General features: G+C 41.3%; 2 protein-coding genes across 3 annotated transcripts in view; one reads left to right on the top strand and one right to left on the bottom strand.

Moving 5' to 3' along the window:
* LOC148141147 (uncharacterized) overlaps positions 1-15,872 on the top strand; it is a 153,302-nt gene extending 137,430 nt beyond the window's left edge. For both annotated transcript variants that reach the window (XM_087978623.1, XM_087978624.1), the window contains one exon: positions 15,536-15,872. In XM_087978623.1, coding sequence (XP_087834749.1) covers positions 15,536-15,817 — 282 coding nt within the window. In that variant the 3' untranslated portion in view covers positions 15,818-15,872. The remainder of the gene's footprint in view (positions 1-15,535) is intronic.
* The window catches only part of LOC122564372 (putative thiopurine S-methyltransferase), a 73,066-nt gene that overhangs the window by 28,971 nt on the left and 22,897 nt on the right, over positions 1-21,198 (bottom strand). The window contains exons 3-4 of the mRNA XM_043719153.2: positions 11,889-11,981; positions 816-948 (exon numbers count right to left, since the gene is read on the bottom strand). Coding sequence (XP_043575088.2) covers positions 816-948; positions 11,889-11,981 — 226 coding nt within the window. The remainder of the gene's footprint in view (positions 1-815; positions 949-11,888; positions 11,982-21,198) is intronic.

Here is a 21,198-nt window from a genome sequence, read left to right as displayed (position 1 = left end):
TAGACCATGTGAGCGTTAAAATGGCAACTTAAAGGTTATTCACCTTTCCAGTTGCATCGGGGAAGTGGGAAACTTTTCTACCTTTATGACTGTTAGATTCCTGTAAGTTTTATGAGAAATCACTGATTGCAAGTTAAGGAATCATAGCCCAATTGATGAATGAAATAGAACACCTTTTCATGACTAGATATCTACTTCTGTGAATGATTACATACAAATACAACTTCGCAAGGTTACAGCCAACAACGTAGCTTGCTTGTTGTGATGATACACATACAGCTTGCAACAAAGATATTCGTTCCTTAATTTTACTCAAGCAACTTTTACTTAAATGAAATCAAGATCCAAAAATTATTTTTATTGCCATTTTAGTCAAAATGCAACTGCCTTTTAAAGCAGAATTTAGTACAATGTGGATAATGTAAAATAAGTACATTATATTTTAGATATCACTCCTAGCAACTACAAACTTAATAAAAGTTTGCTACATGGCAAGCTTTCTGACAGAATATCAGCTTTCACCCTGACTTCTAACCTTTGTTTAAGACATTCAGTGAAATATACCAGAATTTAAATCTTCCTGAGGTCAGGCTTTAATCTAACTACTTAGTTTATATAATAAACATATTCATTAAATTATTGCAAACTGTTATCCACATATCCATTTCTCACATGCCAATTTGTGACTATGATCTGTTTGATGCAGAGTTATAAGAATTCAAAACATTTGTAAATTCATCTCATTACTGCATTTTTACAGCACACAAATCTCAATGTATTATGGTTAAAAACAAAATGCTATGCTGTTATACTACCTGAAATACTTCTGCACCTGCAATTCCTGGTATAGACTCCTGTGTGTAGGACACGTTCTGTTCTGCAAAGAATTCTTTTATAGCCATTTCAGATGCTTCCACACCAACAACAGTGTGTCCTTGGTCAGCAAGCCTATAGAAAATTAATAAAATAAAGAGGAATGATTCTTACAGCAAAGAAAAAATTATTTCATGACTTCAATTTTACAACCAATTAAGTACTTTTGAGTTAAAATGGTTAGAATGTACAAACGTACAGCAGTCATGTGGCACACAGTAATGCCCATTAATTAGGTAATTCCATCTATTTCTATGGTATGACAAGGGCTATCATTACTCCATCTGATTAAATAGTGGATCTTGCAACTTCAGAATAGAAAAATACATCTCACTATTAAGCAATGGTTCCTAAGCTCTGGGTCACAGAAAAGGTGGGGTCGCAGACAACACCAAAGCCCAGGTGACATCTGATCCTGCCATTGTTTGTCTTCAGAATTTTTCACCCCTCTTTAACAAGACTACTTAAAAATGCTGCCTGCAGGGTCTCAGCCATCAATGCTGTTTTTCTATTCTCAACTCATTTATTAGGTGATGCAGTCTGACACTAAAATGACCTTCTAGATTTGTGTTAACATATGAACTATTTAAATTCACACAGAAGAAAAATGAGAAAAATTCATCAATATCCTCAATAATTTTAACAACCATTAAACATAAAACCAGTATATGCCAGAAAGCCATTAACATCCTCGATATCATGAGACTTTAATTGGCTCAAGGCAACGGATGTAACTTGGGACCAAAAGCCTTTTTTTTTTACAAAATCTCCCTAAGCATGCTTTTCAAAGACAGATATGGTCACAGTGGATTTTTTGCACCAGGCATTCCTATCCTTTTTATTGCAATTCAAATCTACAAATTGTTGGAATCTCTTCTGGGGTAGAAGTGACCTGTACAAGGACAGAATGCACCTGAATTGGAAGGGGACCAATGTACTGGAGGAGAGATTTGCTAGTGCTACACGGGAAGGGATGTGGGGGATCTTAAAGAAACAGTAAGACAAAAGATAAGCCTGAGGTTGGTACAATTGAGAAGAGGTGCAAGTCAAAATAATCAAGACAGACAAGAGCAAGGCAGAGACTGAGGTAAGACAATAAGTTAAACTGCATTTATTTCAATGCTAGAGGCCTGACAGGTATGACAAATGAACTCAGGGCATAGTTGGAAACATGGGACTGGAATATCACAGCTATTTTAGAATGAGGTTCAGGGAAGAGCAGGACTGGCAGCTTCAAGGTATATACATTATAGGAAGGATAGAAAGGAAGCAAGAGAGGAGGAGTTTATGATTAGGGATAACATTGCGGCTGTACTTAGAGAGAATATTTCTGGGAGTTTGCCCTGTGAAGTTAGTTGGGTGGAGCTGAAAAATAAGAAAGAGATGATCATCTTATCAGGATTGTAATACAGACCCTCCCAATAGTCAATGAGAAATTGAGAAAGAAATTTGTCAGCAGAACTCAGTTATCTGTGAGAATAATAGGAAAGTAATAGTAGGAGATTTTACCTTTCCCAACATTGACTGCAACTCCATTGTGTTAAGGCCTTGGACGAAGAGGAATTTGTTAAGTGAATGCAAGAGAGTTTTCTGATTCAGTATATGAATGTCCCTACTTAAGAAAGAGCAAAACTTAATGTACTCTTGGGAAATAAGGCAAGGCAGATGACCGAGGTGTCAGTGGGATGCACTTTGGGGCCAATGGTCATAATTCTATTAGTTTTAAAATAGCTATGGAAAAGGATAGATCTGATCCAAAACCTAAATTGGAGGAAGGCCAATTTAGATGCTATTTGGCAAGAACTTTCAAAAGTAGATTGGGAGGATCCAAGATGGCGGCATCCTGTTACAATCGCGTTTGTTGGGCTCCGCGCTGCAACACCGACCTAACAGAGCCAGAACCCATTCCAAACACTTCACTGCGAGTAAAAGCACAGTTAAGGAGCTAGGATCCTGAAAAAAACAACAACTTACCTTTGTCCTTGCAGCTGGAGAATCCGAAAAAATGAGGAAGCTGGCCTAGGGCCGGGGTCATGCCTCAGCCCTCTGAGGTAGCGGGCTTGCTTTCTCACCAGACCCTGGTTGAGCAGCTGGCCAAATCTCGCGAGGTCCTGGGGAGGCAGATCAGGAAAGAAACAAAAAAAATCAAGAAGAAGCTGGCTCCTGTGTCTGCTATGCTGCAAGACTTGGGAAAAAGGACCAATGAGCTCGAGCGCCAGGCTGCAGAAGTAGAAGCAGAGACTGACTCCTCCAAGAGCCAGATTGAAGCCCTGAAAACACAGGTCTACGGTCTGTGGGATCTGGTGGATGACCTCAAAAACAGGGGCAGGAGAAAGAAGCTGTACGTTGTTAATGGAGGGGACAGAAGGTGAGCAGCTAGTGGAGTTCTTCGAGAAGTGGTTCTCAGAATTCCTTGGTTTGGAGGTTGAGAAGGGAAGGATAACAATTGAAAGAGCCCATTGGATCGCAGAATGAAAGCTAGGTGCGGATTCAGCGCCCATGCCCTATCCTGGTAAGATTTCATCATTATAAAGTCAAGCAGAAGGTCACAGAAGCCTCTAGAGCCCAGAGAAGGGATTCAAGGGCGTTGATATGTGGCAGCTCCAGGGTGGTGTCTTTTCAAGACTTCTCGGCGGCAGTAGTCCGGAAAAGGAAGTCCTACGATGGCGTCAAGAGGAGATTGAGGAAGCTTGGGATCCAGTATTCTTTAACATATCCAGTGGTGCTTTGGATCAATTGTAATGGATCCATACATTTGTTCAACTCGCCAGAGAAAGCGAAGAACTTTGTGGACATATTGACTTAAGTCAAATGGCCGAATAGGCGTAGAGAACAGAGCTGTTCAGGTTTGTTTTTCTTTAAAAAGGACTTGGAGGAGTTTCTTTTCTGGTAATAAATTGTGTGAAATAATGTCCAGGATGGATAGAGTATTTATCTTTAATGTCTAAGTTATGTTAGGGGATGGGTGACATATTTATTTTTAGTTTATTTGTCTATAGCACTAACCTTGCTCTAGGTGTTTTCTTTCTCTCTACTGGGTGGTTGGTATATGTGACACGATCCTAGCTGGTAGGAATTGAGAGGGCGATTGGGATAATTAGCAGGGTTGTACGATGTATAGATACCCCTTTTAAATGGGGGGGTAAATTCCTCCAGTCAGTGCCTTTGGCGATTCTTTGTTTTTCTGTTTTGGCTGTATATAGTTTTTGTAAGTTTTGTAGATTTGTTGGCTGTAGTTATTTTAGTCTGTGTAGTTTTTGGGTTTTGTGGATTCTTTTGCATTAAAGCTCAGTGATCTGTAGTTTGGGTTCTTCCTCTCTGGTGTCTAAATGGTGCTATAGAAAGTTATGGCTAAGGATGTGTTTACGTGGTGCACCTGGAATATTAAGGGGAGTCATTCACCTGTCAAGAGGAAGAAGATACTTTCCAGCCTTAAAAGGGAAAGGGTGGATGTTGCCTTATTACAAGAAACTTTATTGCTGGAACAGCACAGCAGGTCAGGCAGCATCCAGGGAACAGGAGATTCGACGTTTCGGGCACAGGCCCTTCTTCAGGAAAGATTCCTGAAGAAGGGCCTGTGCCCGAAACGTCGAATCTCCTGTTCCCTGGATGCTGCCTGACCTGCTGTGCTGTTCCAGCAATAAAGTTTCAACTTTGATCTCCAGCATCTGCAGACCTCACTTTCTCCTCCTTATTACAAGAAACACATTAGATGACGCAGAGTATATGAAGCTACAACAGAATGGGTATGAGTCAAGATTAGAGTAGTGCTGGAAAAGCACAGCAAGTCAGGCAGCATCCTAGGAGCAGGACAATCGACGTTTCGGGCAAAAGCCCTCCCCAAAGAATGGAAAGGCACCGGGTCCTGACAGTGAGTTCTATAAGAAATTTATAAGTATATTGTCAGGGCTGATGCTTAGTATTTTTTAATGTATATATTTATTGAAAAAACTTTTAATAATTTATTTTTCTTTTTGTAAAAGAGTAAAGTACAAAAAAATACAGAAAAATAGCAATAATACATTATATTACAGTAATATTAATAAACTATCTACTACTCTACAGAATACAATCGTCTCTTACTTAAGTTAATTTTACTTCATTTAAGTAAAATTACAGTATTTTAAGTTAAATTACAACCGAATTAAATTAAATGAATTACATTACATTGCTCCACTTACCAAAGTTCCTGTACACGATAGCAACAGTTATCATACCTGTATTTAATAGGCTTCCTCCCCCAGAGGCCCCCGGCCCACCATATATGGACTTCACGGCTATATAAAGGCCCTAATCAGTATCGCCGATAGGTCCGTATCTATGTAGCTTAGAAAGGGCTGCCATGTCTTATAAAATTGTTCTGTTCCATGGTGCACAATACTTGTCAGATAATCTTGGGGGGTGTACTCCATCACAAGTCTGCGCCACCCTGTAAAACCTGGGTTTTTTTCTGATATCCAGTTCATTAGAATGTTCTTCCTTGCACAGTGTGTCAGAATGTTAAATAACCTCTTTCCATACCCACTCAGACAGGGCAGATTCTGCAGTCCCAAAAGAAGGGATACAAGGTCCACCTTAACTTCAATTCCCAGTATCTTCTCCAGCTCATTCACTATGGCACCCCAGTATCCACAAATCTTGTAGCAAGACCAAAAACAATGCCTATGCTAAATTTACATTTGGCACATCCTGGAGAAGATCCTTTCTTAAACTTTGCTAACCTTTGGTGCCATATGGGTGCTGTGAAGGATCTTCAATTGTATAGCTTGTCTTTTATTGCATATTGAGATTTTCTTCACATTCTCCCACATATCCTCCCATGTTTCTAATGAAATTTCTTCTCTCAGTTCCCGATTCCAGATCCTATGGAGCCTGTTTTATCTCCCAAGGCACTCCCTCTCTGCGAATAGTATATGGTACTGATTCAGAGAGTGCCTCCACATCGGAGCACTCTTCTCTCTATGCCCGACTTGTAGGACTAAGCCAAGAGCGTGGTCTTCTTCTACGTGTAATACCCTAACCTGAAAGTATCGGTAAAGGTCCCTATTAGGAATCCTATATTTCTGACTTAATTGGTTAAAAGACATCAAGACCTCTCCCTCAAACAAATCTCCCAAACAGGAGATTCCCTTACCCTCCCATGCTTTGAAGCCAGAGTTCATTGACCTCAGCCTAAATCCTGGAGCTCCCACTAATGGGGTGAATGGTGAGGTCTTAAGCAAATTGCCCTCACCTTGCCATATTATTCTCCATGCTTTCACCGTATTTAAGAATATTGGGCTCTCACAATGCTCAGCCACAAATCTCATCTTGACCCTAAAGAGTAAATTGGCAAGGGGAGACCTTGCCTGCAAGGCCTCAACATCAAGCCACATCGACCTCAACTCCTTACACACCCAATCACCCCCACTCAGCCTTCTCCCCCCCACCCCTCCCCCCGCCTTCCTAATACGACAACAGGGCACCTATTTGGGATCTCTTCAGATCTGGGAGTTCCACCTAACTCTCCCCATATCTTGCAAAAGTTGCAGCTTAGTAAATTTAATTAGGGGGCACCTATGGAACCAAATAAAGGATCCAAGTCAGCCATTAAACTTCCGCAGCACTCTCTGGATAACAAGATATAATAGCCGAGGAAGAGCATTTATTTTAATCAGGGCTATAAGGGCCCAGCCATAATATTGGTAGTCCCTCCCACGGCTGCAAGTCCTGCTTTATTCTATCAAACAATTGCACAAAACTAGCTCTGTACAGCCTGACAGCAGATAGGGGTAATAAAAAAACTTCCCAGGTAGAGAAAACCTTTCTGAGACCACTGAAAAGGAAACTGTGTTCCATCCTCCAGCTCAGACACTTCCTCCAATCCTCCCATGGCCATAACTTACAACTTTGTAAAACTTATCCTGTATCCCAAAAAACTGCCGAATAATTTAATATTTTGTACTAGCTGGGGTCCGAACTTTTCCGGGTTAGCCAGAAACAGAAGGACATCATCCACATAAAGAGTAATTTTGTGCTCCCCAATTCTGCTGCCACTATTTCAGGGTCCTTCCAGATGGCGCCCGCCAATTACTAAGGTAAATAGCAGAGGCGAGAGATGACTTCCCTGTCACCGACCTTTTTCCACATCAACATTATTCTATTTGACACTGTTCATGATAACCGCCACCCTTGTCGCTATATAACTCTTCCACCCACCTAGCAAAGCCCCCCACCTCCCCCCCCGCCCAAGACCAAAGTGATATAGAATATCAGAGATATGACCATTCCACCCATTCAAATGCCTTTTCCGCATCCAGGAAGACCACTGAGCCCAGAATTACTCTCTGCTGACACAAGTGCACTATATTCAACACCCTCCTGATATTACTGGTAGAGCTGCGGCCCTTGATAAAACCCGTCTGGTCTACTTTTATAATAACGGGCAGTACATTCACCAAGCTCAGAACCAGCACTCTCGATAAAAGTTTGAAGTCTACATTCAACAACGAGATAGGTCTGTGTGACGCGCAAAATTTGGGGTCTTCCCCTTTCTTTCAGATAAGAGAGATATTGGCTTCCTTAAGGGAGGGTGGAAGGTAGTACTGGATATACGAGTGACTATACATCTCCAGAAGTGGCTCAGCTAGCGTATATAAACTCCTTGTAAAACTCATTCAGGAACCTGTCTGGACCAGGTGCCTTGCCACCTTGGAGATGCCTTACTGCCTCTTGCACCTCTTGTATCATCAGGGGTGCATCTAAACGGGAGGCCTGCTCTGCGTTTATACCGGGGAGGTCCAGGTTTTTGAAAAAGGATTCCATACTCGCTACTCTATCCTCACAGCCCTCCAACCAGTATAACTCTGCATAGAATTCCTGAAATCTGGCATTATCTGCTTCAGCTTGCGAGTAATGTTACCAGTTCTCTCCCAAATAGATACAATAGACTACAAGGCACTTTTCTTCCTAGCCAGATAAGCCAGGTACATATCCATATTTGATCAGCCTTTGCTTTGCAAAGGAGACCCTCTATTCACCGTTTGAGTGAGCACTAAATCCAGAGCAGCCAAGAGAGCCAAGACCCGTTATGACTTAACCACAGATGGTCGGTTATAATATGCCGACTCAGCTGCTTTCAGCCAGACATCAAGCATCCGCTGCTGCTGAACTCTCTGCCTCTTTCTAGTTGTTGAATATGAAATAATCAGACCTCTTAAATATGCCTAGGTGGTCTCCCAAAGCACTGATGGATTCCTAGCTGTACTCCAACTGATGTCCCAGAAGGCCCTGAACTCTCTTGTAATATACTGTACAAAGTTGCCATTCCTCAGCAGAAACTGATCCTTACGCCAGTGCCATGTGTTTGTTCCACTACCCTTAGTTTAAATATCCAAGTACACTGCTGAATGGTCCAAAATAATTATGTTCCCAAACCTGCAGGCCAACACAGAGTCCAAACAAACTGACGGAATAAAGAAAATATCAATTTTTGTGTGGCACTTGTGTGGGTTGGAGTAAAAGATAAAATCCCTCCCATTAGGGTGGAGATATCTCCACACATCCACTAGCTCCAACTCCTTAGACAAGTCCACTAGTTGTCTAGATTGCAGGAGTGTACCAGATAGATGCCTTGGTATCCTGTCTACCCCAGGGTCCATGGGACAATTAAAGTCTCCTCCTATAATCGTATGGTGCAGCTCAAGAGCCATTAATTTAGAGACTGCATCAACTAAAAATTTGAGAGGATGCATCGGGGACTGTAAATGTTCATGGTGCCATATTCTTCTCCATGTCCTAGAGCCTTGAGAATGAACCATCCATGCTCGTCCTTGATTTGAACTATCATCTGAAATGGGAGGTTCCTTCGTACCTGTATGGCCACTCCTCTGCTTCAGAGTTGGAGAAGGAGAAGAATACCCTATCGTATCCCCCCTTCTGTAATTTCAGATGTTCCCTATCCATTAAACGTGTTTCTTGCAGCAGAGCAATGTCAACCCTTTTCTTCTTAAGATTTGACAGTACCTTTTTCCTTTTAATAGGGGAATGACTCCCCTTTATATTCCAGGTGCACCATCGGAACAGATTGCTTGCCATGACCGCCCACTGCAACCTGTGGTCCCCCCGAGACACGGACTTCATAAAAACTAAAAACTATCCCTACAAACACTATTAAAACTAAAAAAAAGTAACCACTACTCCTAACTTGAACAAATAAACACATTAACCACAAATCACGAGAAATCTCCCCCTTTGCCCATGAGGGGCAATCACTCGCAACCTTATAGCCATTGTGGCTCCTTCCAGTTAAGGGTGCACCCCAAACCCAAATGGAAAAAAACATGTTTTTTACACACATGGAAGTTAACAATGGAAGTCCTCCCCTCCCTCTCCATACCTCAACCCCATACATCTTTACACAAAAGATGGATTTACCCCTCACCCAGAAAAAAGAACCGTGAAATAACAGATAATTACCAAACTGATATAATATTAAACAAACCAAATTTTACACCAAAGAATATCAAGCCCTTAGGATCAGAAACCACAAAAGGGAAAAGAACAAAGAATCAGAAGAAAAAAAATTATGCCGTTGTTCGAAAACATCTTTTCCTCTTTCCCCCTTGGTGCAAGCTAAATATTTCAGAGAGTTCACAAATTCTTCTGCTTTTTCCGTCGAGTCGAGGTTACTGACAGATCCTCCATAATTAAAATGCAATACAGCCAGGTACCTCAGAGAATACGGAATATTTAAGTCCCGTATTTTATTCTTATCAAAAGGCTTCCTCTTCTTTATTATGGCCCCAGAAAAGTCTTGAAAAAACATTATTCTCGAACCTTTGTATACCAGAGTGTGTGGATCTCTTCCAGTCTTCTGGATATTTCTTTTATTAACTGCTTTTCTTTGGAATCGCACCAGGACCGGGTGGGGGCACTGATCCAACCTGGACCTGCGCATCGCAATCCAGTGGAGGCGATACGTAGGGATCCCAGTGTAACTGCTCCAGAAGTGGGGACGAGGTCACATAAGATCACACTGTATACAGACGACACTCATGTCTTCTTATCAAACCCAACAGTCTCAGTGCCACACCAGACACAAAGCATCAATCTATTTGGTGGCTTCTCGGGTTATAAGATCAATTTTGCGAAGTCAGAGGCCTTGGCCATGGGTGGTCTCCCAAGAGTGCCTGATCCTGAGGGCGGAACTCGGTTCCCCTTTAGATGGTCGCAGAATGGCTTTCTCTACTTAGGTATACTTAGTACTCCCATTTTTGATCAACTACTTAAAGCCAATTTTGCCCATTTATTCAACAGAATAAAGCAGGACCTTCGTAGATGGAAGGCGCTTCCAATCTCTTGGTTAGGTCGGATAGCCCTCATTAAAAAAATGAACACTCTGCACCGCCTGTTGTATATTATTTGAACGCTTCCTATGCTTTTTACTAAGCAAATATTTAGAAGACTGAACGGCTGGTTCAGCTCTTTTATCTGCTATCACAAGTGTTCCCTAATTAAATTGACTAAATTGAAGTTACCTTGCAGACTAGGAGGACTAGGCCTCCCAGTTATCAAAAACTATCAGTAAAGCTGGTTGCTATCTCACATGAACGATTGGCCCGGGGGGGGCTCACTCACTTTGGTTGGACATTGAAGCATCTCAGGCAAGGTGCCCCCTTATTAGCTTGCTGTTCTTAGACAAAATGAGAACAGTTAAAGAATATTGCCATAACCCAATAGTCATTAATAATGTCAAAGTGTGGAGGGCAATGTGCCAGGGTGAGGATTGAAGGCCTGTGACCAGCAGTGCTGGGTCCTCTGCTTTTTGACATTTATGTAAATGATTTGGATGTGAATGTAGGAGTAAGTTTGCAGAAGACACCAAAATTGGACGTGTAGTGGACAGTGAAGAAGGTTATCCCACAGTACATCAGGAGCATGATCAGACAGGCCGATGGGCTGAGGTGGGCAGTTGGAGTTTAATTTTGATAAATGTGAGGCATTGCATTTTAGCAAGGCTGATCTGGGCAGGATTTAGACACTTAATAGAAGTGGCCTGGGGAGTATAGCTGAGCAAAGAAATGTTGGGGTTCAGGTTCATAGCTCCTTGAAGTTGCAATGGCAGGTAGAAGACAGGGTAGTGAAGGCGGCAATTTGGTATACTTGCCTTTATTAGTCTGTGCATTGAGTATAGAAATTGGGATATCATGTTGAGGCTGTTCAGGACATTGGTTAGGCCACTTCTGGAACACTGCCTTCAATTCTGGTTTCCCTGCCTCAGGAAGGCTGTTTTTAAACTTGAAAAGCTTCAGAAAAGATTTAAAAGAATATTGCTGGGTTCAGAAGGTTTGAGGTATAGGGAGAGGCTGAACAGGCTGGGGGTATTTGCCCGTGAGCGTCGAAGGCTGAGGGATGACCTTGTATAATCATGAAGGGCATGGACAGGGTGAATAACCAAGCTCTTTTTTCCATAGTAGGGGAGTCCAAAACTAGAGGATATAGGTTTAAGGGGACAAGGGCAAGATTTAAAAGGGATCTAAGGGGCAACTTTTTAATGCAGAGGGTGCCAGAGGAAGTGCTGGAGGCTGGTACAATAACAAAGTTTAAAAAGCATTTAAAGAGATATAGGCCGAAGCTGGCAAATGGGGCGACGTTAATTTAAAATATCTTGTCTGCGTGGGCAAGTTGGTCTGAAGGGTCTGTTTTTGTGCTGTACAACTCTAAATGGCTCCTGCAAACCTGTAGTTGATAAAGTCCCCCTTTGCCTCACATTCATATCCATTTTGTCCTTACTTGCTCCTGTCTTCCCATCACAGACCAACCTTTCCTTTGGACCCTTCTTCACTTACTTAAAACCTGGCTTCACGAGTATTCCCCAGTATCTTAAGAAAGGTCACTAGTCTGAAATGTCAAGATGGTTTCTCTTGCCTCTACATAACAGGCAGCATCTGTGCACTTCCAGTATTTTAAGCACATATTTTGAACAACTAGAAAAACATTTTAAAGCTAAATTTTCAAATGAAGAATTTACTCACCATTTCATATCTACTGACTTTCCACACAGGGGCACAAAAATACGGATTTGTTTCCTCCCATGTAGAATGATGCTCAAGTATTTCTGCAACAATCTATAAAAATAAAAGTAAATTCTGAAGAACAAAATATTTTACTAAAACAATGTTTCCAATATTGGAACATTATCAAAACTGATCAAATGAAGGAAATCTATGTTGGGCCAGTGAATTAATGAACTCAGTAGTTAAACGACTAACTCAAACTGACACAAGGCTTGAAGAAACATGGATGTAAAAAGAACTAGTGTTAAAAAAAACAAAGAACGAGAAGGCAATGGCAGAAGTTAGGAGAAATATTGAAAGCAAAAAATGCAACAACATAAACATCAGGAAAAAAAAGTGTGCAGTAACTTAGGAACAAAAAGAACATGGGGTATAATAACATACAAACTTAAGAAATTGAAAATGTTGGCCATTCAACCACTCAATACAATCAGGGTTGATCTGATTGTGGCTTTAACACTACTTTCCTGTTGCCTACCAGTGTCCAAGGATGTGCAGACTAGATGGATGAGCCATGGGAAATGCAGGGTTACAGGGATAGAGTAGGGCAGTAGGTCTGGGTGGGAAACTCTGAGGCTCGGTGTTGACTCTATGGGCCAAATGGCCTGGCTCCACACTGTAGGGATTCTATGAAGTCATTGTCTGCTTTACAAATCTTCTTCCCAGAGTGGATAACCACACATTTGCCCACATTCCACTCCATTTGTTTTTACTGGTTCCCAAATCTGTCTATATCCATTTGCAGACAACTTGTATCCTCTTCCAACGTAGTTTCCTATTATCATGACATCAACAAAATCAGCAAAAATAAAGTCAGTCCCTTCAAGTCAGGACCCGTGGACACAGCCTTAGAATTAGAGGGGGTCATTTCAGAACAGAAATGCGGAGGCATTTCTTCAGCCAGAGAGTGGTGGGCCTGTGGAATTCATTGCCACGGAGTGCAGTGGAAGCCGGGACGCTAAATGTCTTCAAGGCCGAGATTGATAGATTCTTGTTGTCTCGAGGAATTAAGGGCTACGGGGAGAACGCTGGTAAGTGGAGCTGAAATGCGCATCAGCCATGATTGAATGGCGGAGTGGACTTGATGGGCCGAATGGCCTTACTTCCACTCCTATGTCTTATGGTCTTATGGTCTTATGGTCTTCAACCAAGTCATTGACATTGATCATAAATAATGAAGCCTCATCTTTGATCCCTGTGGTACTATTATGAATAGACGTTAAACAAAATCTAAGAGACAAAGGATAGAACATTGCAGTGGGTCACGATTCAAAAATTGTGCCAAAAAGGCGCAGAAGTCCAGCAAGGCATACCCCACATTGGGAACAACTCGCTACATTTTAAACATAATTTCCAGGTTGTGCGGTGAGATTCTTGCTAGGCAGTAGAAAATTGTTTGTTAAAGGGGATTATTGATTATGAACAAGCTTATTAACTGCACGTCTCACTTCATTAATATTCAGCTATCTATTGTATGATCTGCTGTAAGCAAATCGGATACAAAATTCTCGACATGGAAGTCAGTGCGAGTACCTGGTGACTTCAGTTTACTGCTTGTCCAAAAAACCTCCATGTTGGACACTAGGCAACATCTCAACAACTCTATGCACACTGGCCACATGTAACCGATGTTTACATACAGCGACGTCAGAAATGTGCCAGATTCTAGGAACCCACATGGCAAATTTCAGATCTACTGAAAGTATGCTTCTGCACTTCAATACTGCACCTCAGGTGCAACGGCGACTATCATTGTAATGCTACATGCAAAGTCACTTTGCGACACAGCTCAAGGACGAGTTCAAGCTGCATCAGTGGATTGTTGACTGGCTCTCATGGTGCTCATTCACTTTCAGCCTACCTGGATACTCACAGCATCCCTGCCTTCCCTTGCCTTGCCTTTTTAGAGTCATACAGCACACAAGCAAGGCCCTCAGCTGAACTCGTCCATGCCAACCACGTTCTGAAACTGAACTCGTCCCATTTGCTTGTGTTTGGCCTAGATCACTATAAATAGTTCCTATCCACATACATGTCCAAATATCTTTTAAATGTTGTAATTACACCAGCCCCTACCATATCCTCAGGCAGCTGGTTCAATATACACACCATTCTTTGTGAAAAGATTGCCCCTCAGGTCCCTTTTAAATCTTTCCCTTCTCACCCTAAACGTACACCCTCTAGTTCTGGACTCCCATACCCTGGGTAAAAGACCTTGGCAGTTCACCTTATCTATGCCTTTTATGATTTTATAAACCTCTACAAGGTCAATCCTCAGCCTCCTACACTGTAGTAAAAATAAGTCCCAGCCCATCCAGTGTCTTTTAACTCAAACCTCCCAGTCTTGTTAACATCCTTGTAAATCTTGTTTTGCACCCTTCCCTGTTTAATAACATAATTCCTGTAGCAGGGTAACCAGAATTGTACACTCTACTCCAAATGTCGCCTTACCAATACCTTGCACAGCTGTCACATGACTTTCCAACTCCTGTACTTTGACCAATGAAGGCACGCATGCCAAATGCCTTCATCACTAACCTGTCTACCTGTGACACTATTTTCAAGGGACTATGTACTGACACCCCTAAATCTTGCATGTTCAATATCATTCCCCAGGGCCCAAACAGTAACTATTTGTGGCCTACCTTTTCATAGAATCCATACAGTGTGGAAAAAGGTCCTTCCGCCCAAGTCCACACCGACCCTCCGAAGAGTAACCCACCTCGACCCATTCCCCTACATTTATTCCTGACTAATGCACCTAACCTACACCATCCTGAACGCTATGGGCAATTTAGCATGACCTGCAGACCTTTGGATTGGGGAGGAAACCCACGCAGACACAGAGAGAATGTGCAAACTCCACACAGAGTCGCCCAAAACTGGCTTCGAACCCAGGTCGCTGGCGCTGTGAGGCAGCTGTACTAACCACTGTGCAATTGTGTCGCCAACTAGTTTGTCTTATCAAAATGCAACACTTCAAATTTATTTAAACTAAACTCCATCTGCAATTCCTCAGCCCACTGGCCCAGTTGATCAAGAACCCATTGTATCTTTACAGAACCTTCTTCACTGTCCAGTACACCATCCACCCACTACTTATAACTTTCCAACCACAATTCCAACTTTCAGTCTTCTATATGTTAACCAATCTATACTAAAATACTACCCTAGTACTGTGAGCTAAATCTTATTAAATACTTCTAGAAATCTAAATACAGATGTACTGATTCCCAATTATCAACTGTGATTTTTATGCCTTCAAAGAACTTTAGCAAATTTGTCAAACATGACTTCCTTTTCACAAAACCATGGTAACTCGGTTTGTGATTTTCTTTTAATTTGATATCACCCTTAGCTTTTTGTTAGGTCTTTGTTGAAAGGTATGAAATATTTACAAACATCAATGATTATATGACTCTATATAAACATTGCAATTAGGAACTGTATTAGGATATTCAGCCTTTCGAATCTGCCATGCCATCCAACAGAATCATAATTAATCTAAAAATCCCCACGGATGAGGCCCGTGGGAACACCGCCCATCTTGTACATGGCAGGTACTCATGTGACTCAGTCAACATTGTCTATCTTATACGTTGCAGGAAGGATGCCCAGAGGCATGGTACATTGGGGAAACCGAGCAAAGGCTACGACAACGGATGAATGGGCACTGCACAACAAACAGACAGGAGGGTTCCCTCCCAGTTGGGGAACACTTCAGTGGTCCAGGACATTCAGCCTCGGACCTTCGGGTGACCATCCTTCAAGGTGGACTTCGGGACAGGCAGCAGAGAAAAGTAGCCGAGCAGAGGCTGATAGCTAAGTTCGGTACCCATAGGGAGGGCCTCAACCGGGACCTTGGGTTCATGTCACATTACAGGTGATCACCATTGCACTATACACACACACACACACACACACACACACACACACACACACACACACCCCCACACACAGATATTCACACACATACACACTCACATACACACACACTCACACACACACTCACATACACACAGACACAGGTACACACAGACACCAACACACACCCTTATAGACACACACACTCCCACATGCACCCCCTCACAGACTTAAGACACTCTGCACTCACTACACACACACACACCCCACCCCAGACAGACAGACAGACAGACACACACACACAAAGACCCACATGCACACATATTTTGTGGGGTGAATTTGTACTTGCAGTTACATTGTACTTTGCTCAAAAACTGCATGAATTCATGTAAAGCTCTGTTATCTCACTTTTTAGATTAGAATCAATCTAAACATCATGGCATAGACAGAGAACACAGGGGGCCAATACCTTCAACATATTGTCTAGCTATCACCATTGTTAACAGCTAACCCGAAAATGCAACTTTAAAAAAAAGGGTTTTGTGATTTACACATGAAAGAAGTGAAACTATCACTGTATTCTAACAGATGAAAGGCTTAACAGACAATCAATTCTTCAATGTATAATTTCAGTTACATCACACTGTAAATTTTTGCTATAAATTCTGTGTTACGATTGAGCCCTCCACTGTCACCTGAAGGAACGTCGCTCCGAAAGCTAGTGTGCTTCCAATTAAACCTGTTGGACTATAACCTGGTGTTGTGTGATTTTTAACTTTGTACATCCCAGACCAACACCGGCATCTCCAAATCATAATTAATCTGTTTGTGTTCCAGATTCCATATTCCTATCTACTCCTAATTTGATTGTCATCCCTAAGGAGAATCTGTCAACATTAGTCTTAAAATATTAAATGTCTTCACTTTCATCACCTTCTGGGATAAAGTTCACACAGAAAAAAAACTCTCATCTCTCTTTGGCGGTGAAGGATTGCTTTTCAGACTGGATGCCTATGACCAGTGTGCCACAAGGATCAGTGCTGGGTCCACTACTTTTTATCATGTATATAAGTGATTTGGATGCGAATATAGGAGGTATAGTTAGAAATTTTGTAGATGACACCAAAATTAGAGTTGTAGTGGACAGCAAAGAAGGTTACCTCAGAGTATAACAGGATCTGGATCAGATGGGCCAATGGCCTGAGGAGTGGCAGATGGAGTTTAATTTAGATAAACATGAGGTGCTGCATTTTGGAAAGGCTAATCAGGGTAGAGCTTATACACTTAATGGTAAGGTCCTGGGGTGTGTTGCTGAATAGAGAGTCCTTGGAATGCATGTTCATTGTTCCTTGAAAGTGGAGTTGCAGGTATAGGATAGTGAAGGTGGTGTTTGGCATGCTTGCCTTTATTGATCAATGCTTGAGTACAGGAGAAAGTGAGGACTGCAGATGCTGGAGATCAGAGCTGAAAATGTGTTGCTGGAAAAGTGCAGCAGGTCAGGCAGCATCCAAGGAACAGGAGAATCGACGTTTCGGGCATAAGCCCTTCTTGAGTAAAGGAGCTGACATTGGTTAGGCCACTTTTGGAATACTGCATGCAATTCTAGCCTCCCCACTATAGGAAGGATGTTGTGAAACTTGAAATGGTTCAGAAAAGATTTACAAGGATGTTGTCAGGATTGAAGAGTTTGAGCTACAGGGAGGGGCTGAATGGGCTGGGACTATTTTCCCTGGAATGTCAGAAGCTGACTGAGGGGTGACCTTATAGAAGCTTATAAAATCACCAGGGACATGGATAAAGTGAATAGACAGGGTCTTTTTCCCATGGTAGAGGAGTCCAAAACTAGAGGACTTAGGTTTAAGGTGAAAGGGGAAAAATTTGAACGGGACCTAAGAGGAAACATTTTCACACACAGGGTGGTGAGTATATGGAATAGCTGCTCGAGGAAGTGGTGGAGGCTAGTAGAATTACTACATTTAAAAGGCATCTGGTTGGGTATACGAATAAGAAGCGTTTTGAGGGATATGGGCCAAATGCTGGATTTATTTAGGAGATCTGTTCAGCATGGATGAGTTGGACCAAAGGGTCTGTTTCCATGCTGTATATCGCTATGAACCAAAAAAGGTAACACCCAATGTTATAGCAACGCCTTCAAGTTCTGGACTGACACACAAGAAAGAACATCCTTTCAATGTTCACCTTGTCAGGATCAGTAAGGGTTTTAAACAATTGAATCAAATCCCCTACACTGTTCTAAACACAGTAAAAATAAACCCAGCCTGTGCAACTTATCCTCATTAAATATCCCAGTTATTCCTAGTATCAGTCCAGTAAACACCCCTGAACCATGTCTAAAACATTTTCATCCTTTATTAAATTAAGAGACCAAATTGCACATAATGATGCAGTTTCCATAATGCCTTGGTTTAACATGAATATAACACCCTGACTTTTAATGAACTTCTATCTTCCTATTTTGACTCTATTTTTTCTCCCAATTTTCAAGTCTCTTCTCACCCACATTCATGATTGTTCTGAAGGTTGTTGTTAGTTCCATGATTTTCTAAGTCCAGCCCAGAATTGACTTGTAATCCCTCTTTACCTCCACCCCCATCAAGAGAGGTTTCTTCCTTAAAGAGAGGTCTGGACAATCTCCTTAGATTACTATCCTCCTCTACCTTACTGAGCTTCTTCTCATTTGAAGAATGTTTTATTTAACATACTTTTTCCAAGTAAAGGATGTGTCTATGGGTATCCAATTGGATTCCAGTTATTACTCACAAAGAAATAGATATGCGGAACATTCATTGTTCCACTTCTGCTTGGGGTCCCTGTTGCATTGCTGACTGCATCCATGCCAATTCCTACTCTCATTCAGAATTGAAAAGGTAATCAATTTTCTTTCCATTTCTGCCCTCCTCTCATTTTCACCTCATTCAGCTCTGACTTCTCCACTTCCATTTCTGGGGACAGGCTGTCCACTAATATCTCATGCAAACCTATTTACTCCCAGTTACCTCGACTATGTTACCTCTCATTCTGCTTCCTGCAAGGATTCCATTGCATTCTCCCTGCTCTCTGCCACATCACTAAATCACAGAAGTGTTAAGGATCCTTCTTCTCTCCAAAGAGGTTGCCAGATATGTTGACTCTCTCCAGCAATTTCTGTTTTTCTTTCACACCTACATAGTTTCTCTTATTTAGACTTAAAGTTCCAGTCTTAGACTCAATCTTCTTTCAATTGGATATTAAATTTAATCATAATGTCGTTGCTCTTACCTGGAGTTTCTTTACTCTGAAGTCATTAGTTAACCCTGTCAGATCACACAAAACTAAGTATAAAATGTGTTCTCTGTTCAATTCTAAGAACATAGTACAATGTCAAAAGCATCCTATGAACTCCTTATTTATGCTACTTCTGGTCAATCTGACATTTCCAATTGAAATGTAGATTTAAGTCATCCATCATTGTTGTTGTCCCTTTATTACAAGCATCAATTTAATTCTTGCACACACTGTCCTATATTGTGGTTGTTAGAACTCCTGCAGACCACTCCCACAAGTAACTTCTTTTCTCTATTATTTCACATCTCAACCTAAAACAATTTTACATCCCCATCGCCTGAAGCAAGGTCATCTCTAACTATTACACCAATGCTATCCTTGATGGACAGTATAATCGTTCCACCTTTAGTTGGCTTTCTTCAATTCTGGAAATATTCTGGACAAAGCCCTTGTCATCCTACACACTGCAAGGGCTATCAGCTCCTATTTATTTACTTCAAATGTGAACTATCAATTTGTTTACTTTCTTAAGAATGCAACACACATTCAGACACAGAGTATTTAGTTATCGTTGTACGATCAAATCTTGACAATAGGAATATTCCTAGCTTTGTTTTATTTTGGTCACTTTGCTGCTATTCTTTGACCTTCACATCCAGTACTGCTACTTTCTTCTTACCTTGTCTTTTACCATATCTTACCACATTTTATCCCTTGCCCTTACTATTTGTTAAAAAAAAAACTCTATTTTCCTAGTTATGCAGTTCATATCAGAACTGGTCATAGCACAGTCCAAGTGCAGATGATCCCAATTGCAAAGCTCCCATTTCCCCCATTCCTGGTGCCAGTGCATCATGTATTGGAGTCGACTTCTCTCATACTGGTCCTTGTATTCAACTTTTTAATTTTATGTACCCTGTTCTCCTTAAATATCTGCCACTACTTTTCAACTTGTTTCCTTTTAACCTATTTACCCAGTTACTTCAGCAAACTCAGACTTCAATTGTGTTAACTTTAATTTACAAGTGGCAGGAAAAGAATAATGCTATGGTTCTGAGATGACTCTAATCAAAATAAACACCTGTGCACAACGATTTTGTATGTATTACCAGCAGCCATTCATGTAGACATCACATGGCAGTTGTAATACACAGATGAGAGATACAGGAGATACATTTCAATTTCACAACTTGGATAATATAAATTTTTGGATACATGCCATTTTGGTCAACAGAATTACAAAGTATTTGTGAGGAAAATAATGAAAAATTTGTAGATTAAGATTGTTGATAAATGCTATTGGTTAGATTTCAACATGGGCCTAGTCCAAAAATGCTGATTGCCCTTGTTTGCATCATAGAGCCATGGTGTCATACGGAAACAGACCTCTCGGTACAACTTGTCCATACTAGGTTTCCTAGACTAAACTAGTCCCATTTGCCTGAGTTTGGGCCATATTTCTCTAAACCTTCTCTGTCCATATACCTGTTCAAATGTCTTTTAAATGTTGTAACTGTACCCACACCTATCACTTCCTCTGGTAGTTTTTTTCCACAAAAGAACCACCCTCTGTAAAAATGTTGCCTCTCAGGTCCCTTTTAAATAGTTCCCCTCTCACCTTAAAATCATGCCCTAGTTTTGAACTCCCTTACCCTAGGGAAAAGACCTTTGTCATTCACTTTATCTATGACCCTTATAATTTTATAAACCTTGAGAAGGTCATCCCTCCAGTGAAAAACGTCCTAGCCTATACAGCCTCTCCCTATAACTCAAACCCTACAGTCCCAGTAAAATCCGTCTAAATCTTTTCTGCACCCTCTCCAATGTAATAGTATCCTTCCAATAGCAGGGTGACCAGAACTGTACACCATTCTGCAAAAGTGATCCAATCAACATCCTGTACAACTGCAAATGACATTCAAACTCCTATACTCAATGGTCTAAGCAATGAAGGCAAGGATGATTCTTCACCACCCTGTCTACTTGTGAACCAAATTCCAAAGAATTACATACCTAAATCCCTAGAATCTTGCTGTTCAACAATACTACCCAGGACTCTACCAATAACTGTCTTACTGAAATGCAACACCTCACATTTATCTAAATTAAAATCTATCAG

The sequence above is a fragment of the Chiloscyllium plagiosum genome, unplaced genomic scaffold, assembly GCF_037043375.1.
Source record: "Chiloscyllium plagiosum isolate Xiang-an unplaced genomic scaffold, Cpla_swu_hap1 HiC_scaffold_34, whole genome shotgun sequence".
Classification (NCBI taxonomy): domain Eukaryota; kingdom Metazoa; phylum Chordata; class Chondrichthyes; order Orectolobiformes; family Hemiscylliidae; genus Chiloscyllium; species Chiloscyllium plagiosum.
Note: the sequence above shows the minus strand (reverse complement) of the source record. Positions and strands in the feature narration are given on the sequence as shown.